Consider the following 7041-nt stretch of genomic DNA (forward strand, 5'->3'; position numbering starts at 1 on the left):
TAAAAATAAAAATAAAGTAATCGGATATTTCTAATATAATTACATATTACATATAAGAAGGGGGTAAAATAGTCAATTTTAATATTCAGACTGTTTATTCAGTAAAAAAAGTAAACAACATTAATAATTCACACATTATTGTATATAGTCATCTACATCCATACTGTCATCTATATTCATATAGAACTTAATGAGAAAAAAAAGTAAACAGGCCCTAATTCTAATAGCCATAACGATAACTTAGACACCAAAACCAAAAGCAAAGCTTTCGTGTAAATACGAGTAATAAATAAAAAGATAGCTTGGTAGTAAATGATAGAGGCGTAGAGCATTCGTGTGAGGTCGAAGTAGCGTGTCCAAACAACATTTTTTTAACTAAAATACAAAATTTTCTTTTACTTCGTATATACATACATACATAAATATCTAATAATTTCTATATAACCGACTGTTTTCATCCACATTTCTTCAATCGACGGACCTTAATCACGGAGGTCGTACCATCAATTTGTTTTTCTGTTTATTTTAGCTAGCGAATCACTGATTCAGGTATTTTTTTTTTAACCTAGTTTTGTTAATTTTTGTATTCTTATGGTTTCGCTTTTGATTAAACTTAATTATGTGTTTATGTTGTTAATTGTTGATACTGTTTGGATGAATTTGTTGATAGTTGAGGATTATTTCGATGTTTATTAGGATAATTTTATGGATAAGATAGGTCAATTTCTTACGGATGGCATTATTTAATGTTTACCTAAAATTTAACTTATACTGCGTTATTGGTTCACGTTGTAAAATTGACTATATTCGCGAGTAGTGTTGTATAATATCATGAACGATATTGAAATGAATCAATTTCGTTAATATTAATAATCTGGAGTCAACATATATTGTTATGTAAATGAAGTAGCTCTTCGTTTGAAGTTAAAGATGCAGGCTTTTGTTACTGATATAAGGTAGAGCACGATATTTGGAAGCTTATAGAGTGGAAGGATACAATATGTAGAACATTATGTGGTTGCTTGAGTTACCAAAAATGTTCCTGGTAGAAAGTATAAATTATGAAAGTTTAGTTTTCTTGTTACACACAAAGAACCGTAGATTGAATATATACTTTTTTTGTTTGTCCGGGTCCTTTAACTTTTAAGTACTTTTTTCTCCTTGACCTCATTTATGAGAATTAAGATGCAAAGTCAATGTTTATTTTGTTATATGAACAATATAGTTAGGCCCTGTTGTAAATGTTCACGTAGCTACAACTGCATGGTAGGACATTTCTTGTTTCTCATGTCAGGTGTAATCAGTGTTTGAAATCCAATTTTTGTAGAACATTTATTGCAATCATGGCTGGGGCTCTGGTTCAATCGACCAGCTTTCCTTCAACGGTTGCTGGCGAAAGCAAGGTTCGTTCAAAGAGATTTGGTAGAACAAAAGGTGAAGTCAAGATGATGTACACCTTACAAACTCCTCCAATGACAGTAAGATCTTTGTCTGGTCTACGAACAACCAATGCGTTAGACAACTTGGTAAAAAGGGGACACGATTTTCATTCAAAGGTTGCATCTGCCACCTCTGTTCGAAAAGCAAAGCCTTCTCGAATCGTGCCAAAAGCCATGTTTGAGCGGTTCACAGAGAAAGCTATTAAAGTGATTATGCTTGCACAAGAGGAAGCGAGAAGGCTTGGTCATAACTTTGTGGGTACCGAGCAGATTTTACTAGGTCTTATTGGTGAGGGCACTGGTATTGCAGCAAAGGTGCTAAAGTCTATGGGGATTAATTTGAAAGATGCACGTGTTGAGGTAGAGAAGATTATTGGTAGAGGAAGTGGATTTGTTGCTGTAGAGATCCCGTTTACACCACGTGCAAAACGTGTTTTGGAACTTTCGTTAGAGGAGGCACGTCAACTTGGTAATCTCTCTCTCTCTCTCCCCCTCTCTCTCTCTCTCTCTCTCTCTCTCTCTCTCTCTATATATATATATATATATATATATTCTCCCAAATATAAGTCTGTTATATAAATATATATGCACAGTGACCATTGATGCATGGTATAATTACTTTAGTGGTCACATAGTTTAATAGCATGTCAAAATGTTTCAGGTCATAATTATATCGGATCAGAGCACTTGCTTCTTGGTTTGCTTCGTGAGGGTGAAGGTGTAGCAGCTCGCGTTCTTGAAAATTTAGGCGCCGACCCAAATAACATTCGTACACAGGCAAGTTCCAATGTTATACACTTCAAGTATTTTCATAATTATCTAGTTTATACTACTGTGCAAAATGTTGACTTTTTTTTGACCTTTCTAAATGTCCATTTGTGTTTGTATAGGTTATCAGAATGGTTGGTGAGAGTGCAGAAGCTGTAGGTGCTGGAGTCGGTGGTGGTAGCTCTAACAATAAAATGCCAACACTTGAGGAATACGGTACCAACTTGACAAAGCTAGCAGAGGAGGTATGGTCAATGCAGGTCAAATGAGTGCCAAGTGATTCACTCTTTATACATATTATATTTATGGTTCGCTCTCTTTTTATATATGTATAGGGTAAGTTGGATCCTGTTGTGGGAAGGCAGCCACAAATTGAAAGAGTTACTCAAATATTGGGTAGACGTACGAAAAACAATCCATGTCTTATTGGAGAACCTGGTGTTGGGAAAACAGCTATTGCAGAAGGCCTTGCACAAAGAATTGCAAACGGTGATGTTCCAGAAACTATTGAGGGGAAAAAGGTGCGTACTAAATAGTAATTCATCATTATTAGTATAGTGTGTAGCATGAAGCTGGTGTTTAAATGGTGGTATATGATTTTTTTTTTTTTTTTTTTGTCATATTTTTTAGGTGATAACACTAGATATGGGTCTTCTTGTGGCTGGCACAAAGTACCGAGGAGAATTTGAGGAAAGATTAAAAAAATTGATGGAGGAAATAAAGCAAAGTGACGAGATAATTCTATTTATCGATGAGGTCCATACCCTAATCGGAGCCGGAGCAGCGGAGGGGGCTATTGATGCGGCTAACATCTTGAAACCAGCTCTTGCTAGAGGTGAATTACAGGTAAATAACAAGTGATGCATTTAAGGTTAATTATCTGTAATGATTAGATGTAATGGTTATCTAAAATTTTGGTGTGTACAGTGTATTGGTGCTACAACATTGGATGAATATCGAAAGCATATTGAGAAGGACCCGGCACTAGAGAGGCGATTTCAGCCCGTAAAGGTACCCGAACCAACAGTTGATGAGACAATACAGATTTTGAAGGGACTTCGCGAGCGATATGAAATCCATCATAAGCTTCGTTATACTGACGAATCATTAGTTGCTGCAGCACAGTTATCATACCAGTACATAAGGTACATTGATTTACTGAATGCTTACTTAAATTCCCTTGTGCCTTGTAATATTTAGTTAAATTACTTGTTTTCATTTGTTGACTTTGTATATTTTACCTGCAGTGACCGTTTTCTTCCTGATAAAGCAATTGATTTAATTGATGAAGCTGGTTCTCGTGTTCGCCTTCGTCACGCACAAGTAGGTGTTAACTTTAAATTACTATTTTTCTCGCTTTAGTTTTCTGTAGGCTATAAATTAATAAATCTTATCACGTGCAGCTACCAGAGGAAGCCAGAGAGCTCGAAAAAGACCTTAGGCAGATAACCAAAGAGAAGAATGAAGCAGTTCGGGGTCAAGATTTCGAAAAGGTATCTTTCTTTTTTACTTCTGATGTTGTTTGTCGGTTAAAAAAGGGCAATTCTGGCCCAACTGGACAAAAACGGGCCAATTTGGGCTTCTTTTGTTGATCTGTTGGGTTTGTTTGGGTGTTAGTGACGACACACCATACTCATATAGGCCCAAATCGGCTAAAACTAAAATGATTTTTAAAAAAGGAGTTCGAAGTAACTTGTAATCATTTGATATCGGGACCCAATTCATCACCGTTATCATCTTTTACTACTTTGACATGTTACAATTTATTACTTCTATATCTAGCAATTGAGATCCATACTCTCAAATTTGGGTCAATTGGGTTTAGCGTTTGGGTCAAACATTTATGTAAGCATTCATCGTTATATCATTTAATGTGTATAGTAATTAGTATTTTCTTATATATATAGTAAGTATAAGTATAAATATAAATAATAATAACTAAAATAAGTTTTTTGACCCATGTCGAGTTTTGAACCGCTACCCAACCTGACCCATTTTCACCCGTTCAAAAAACCGACTGTTTGACCGATGACCCATTTCAACCCAAAACGGTTTTGACCCGTTTATCCAAACCAACTCAACCTGACCCGTTTGCCAGGTATATATTTACTTCAAACAATAAATAATTTAAATTGTGGTTAATATATTTATCTAAATGTATTTATAGGCTGGGGAATTGCGGGATAGAGAAATGGATCTTAAAACTCAGATATCAGCACTCATCGATAAAAACAAAGAGATGAGCAAGGCTGAAACCGAGGCAGGAGAGGAGGGTCCCACCGTAACAGAAATGGATATTCAGCACATCGTATCATCCTGGACCGGCATACCAGTGGAAAAAGTCTCCAGTGACGAATCCGACCGTCTTCTCAAAATGGAAGAAACTCTTCACACAAGAATCATCGGTCAAGATGAAGCCGTCAAAGCCATAAGCCGAGCCATTCGCCGGGCCCGCGTTGGTCTAAAAAACCCCAACCGCCCCATCGCCAGCTTCATCTTTTCCGGGCCCACCGGAGTCGGTAAATCCGAACTCGCTAAAGCCCTAGCCACTTACTACTTTGGGTCCGAAGAAGCCATGATTCGGTTAGACATGAGTGAGTTCATGGAACGACACACCGTTTCCAAACTCATCGGCTCACCGCCCGGTTACGTCGGCTACACCGAAGGTGGTCAATTGACCGAGGCGGTCCGCCGCCGCCCGTACACCGTTGTCCTATTCGACGAAATCGAAAAAGCCCATCCGGATGTGTTCAATATGATGCTTCAAATTCTTGAAGACGGAAGGTTGACCGACAGCAAAGGACGAACCGTTGACTTCAAAAACACACTTTTAATCATGACATCGAATGTCGGTAGTAGCGTTATCGAAAAAGGTGGGCGAAGAATCGGGTTTGACCTTGACTATGATGAAAAGGACAGCAGCTACAACAAAATCAAGAGCTTGGTCACCGAAGAATTAAAACAATATTTCCGACCCGAGTTCTTGAACAGATTAGACGAAATGATCGTGTTCCGACAGTTGACCAAATTGGAAGTCAAAGAGATTGCTGACATCATGCTGAAGGAGGTCTTTGATAGGTTGAAAAATAAAGAAATTGAGCTTCAAGTAACCGAAAGATTTAGAGATCGGGTCGTTGAAGAAGGATATAATCCAAGTTACGGTGCTAGACCGTTAAGAAGAGCGATTATGAGGCTTCTAGAAGATAGTATGGCCGAGAAGATGCTTTCACGTGATATTAAGGAGGGCGATTCGGTAATTGTTGATGTTGATGGTGACGGAAATGTGACGGTTCTCAACGGTAGCAGTGGTGCTCCGCCACCAGAGGCGGCTTTGCCTGAACCGATTGAGGTGTAAATTGCGCTTAAAGGTATGTTGTTTGTATTCTGACATGTTTACATTCGAAATTTTTATTTCATGAATTTGCACATCCATTGTTGAATCATATGATAGGGGGTTATTAAAGATATTTTATATTGTAACTGTAGTAATTAAAACGTGTTAATGGATTTGTGTTTTAATTTTAATAGTCTCCAGGATTGTTTTTTATTTGTATAGTGTAAATGTATGCACATCTAGTCGGTGGCGGAAGAGCTAAAAAATTGTTACTTGAGGGATAAAAATAATTTTTTCAATTTTGCTCTAAGTTTTGAAAGCAACACTGTTAATGATGTTGCTGATATTCCTAAATTTTTTATTTTATTTTGTTTTCTTTTATACGTAATTTGACATTTATTGAGTTGAGGGGGCTGCCGCACGTGCCATGCATATCAAGTAGTTCATAATATGATCTCACTTTGAGTTCCATCCACCGACCTTGACTAATTATGAGATTACATTGTTTTTGATTAACAATGTTGCCGTTTTAAACTATATACTCCATTAGGTTAACTGCTTATGTGACTACCATGTTGTCGATTAGGAATAACTTGATTGTTCAATTTCGTGTGTACATATCAAAGACAGGGATAACTTAATTGTTCAATTTTGGAGTGTATGTATTAAAGAACAAGTCAATTGTCTTGTAATCATTCTACATAGTTTTGTGGCAGACTTATGATTGTAATAGTTAAAATGGCTAAAAGAACACAGTTAAATAACCGTTTCTCCCATATAATAGCCTTACAATTCTACGGTGTTCCTTTATGCAAGTATAATGATTAGTAACAGAAAAGTAGCTGTGACCAATTGAATAAGTAATGCTCGATGATTGATTGACAATATCCAGCCATCCAAGCTATATATACTTATATACTTCAAATTATATAGGGCAGTGATATATCCAACACATTTTTTGATATATCCACCACAAATATGCAATAACAATTTGTATAGTATAACTCACTAATGCATAATTTGTGGTGGATGTGTCAAAAAAATGTGTTGGATATATCATCACCCAATTATATAAGGGAACTTCACTTGAATTAAAAGACCAAAAGAAAGAACAAAATTTCTAGAATGGGTTGGGTCTCATGATTATCAGGATTGGATTTTAGTAATGTTAATAATGGGTTAGTATTATCATGAACCCGAATCATTGAATTAGCCTACTAATAGTATTAGAAATCGTGACATTGAACCCAATATTTAATTTCTTGGCCGTAAAAAAAAAAAAAAAAAGAAAAAAGAAATCGTGACATTGAACCCAATATTTAATTTCAGTGCAATACATGATACATCATGGTGAATTTATTAAATTTAATATGAAAAATATAAAAGTACTTAAAAAAACTGTGGAATAGAGAAAAGGAAAAGTAGGAAGTAGAAGAAAAGAGAATCATATATCTTAACATATTTTACTAAATTCAAAGTTTCATTTTAGAGATTGCCATT

The 7041-nt window shown here is 36.1% G+C and overlaps 1 protein-coding gene across 1 annotated transcript; it reads left to right on the top strand.

The window, feature by feature from the left end:
* Positions 1-427: 427 nt before the first annotated feature.
* Positions 428-5732, top strand: LOC139894663 (ATP-dependent Clp protease ATP-binding subunit ClpA homolog CD4B, chloroplastic-like). The gene is made up of 10 exons (XM_071878065.1): positions 428-549; positions 1328-1908; positions 2101-2216; positions 2330-2452; positions 2543-2728; positions 2838-3053; positions 3135-3352; positions 3455-3530; positions 3611-3700; positions 4375-5732. The coding sequence occupies exons 2-10, from the start codon at positions 1344-1346 to the stop codon at positions 5560-5562; spliced, it is 2778 nt and encodes a 925-aa protein (XP_071734166.1). The 5' UTR covers positions 428-549; positions 1328-1343; the 3' UTR covers positions 5563-5732.
* The last annotated feature ends 1309 nt before the right edge of the window (positions 5733-7041 follow it).

Source organism: Rutidosis leptorrhynchoides, chromosome 2, assembly GCF_046630445.1.
Source record: "Rutidosis leptorrhynchoides isolate AG116_Rl617_1_P2 chromosome 2, CSIRO_AGI_Rlap_v1, whole genome shotgun sequence".
Lineage (NCBI taxonomy): Eukaryota > Viridiplantae > Streptophyta > Magnoliopsida > Asterales > Asteraceae > Rutidosis > Rutidosis leptorrhynchoides.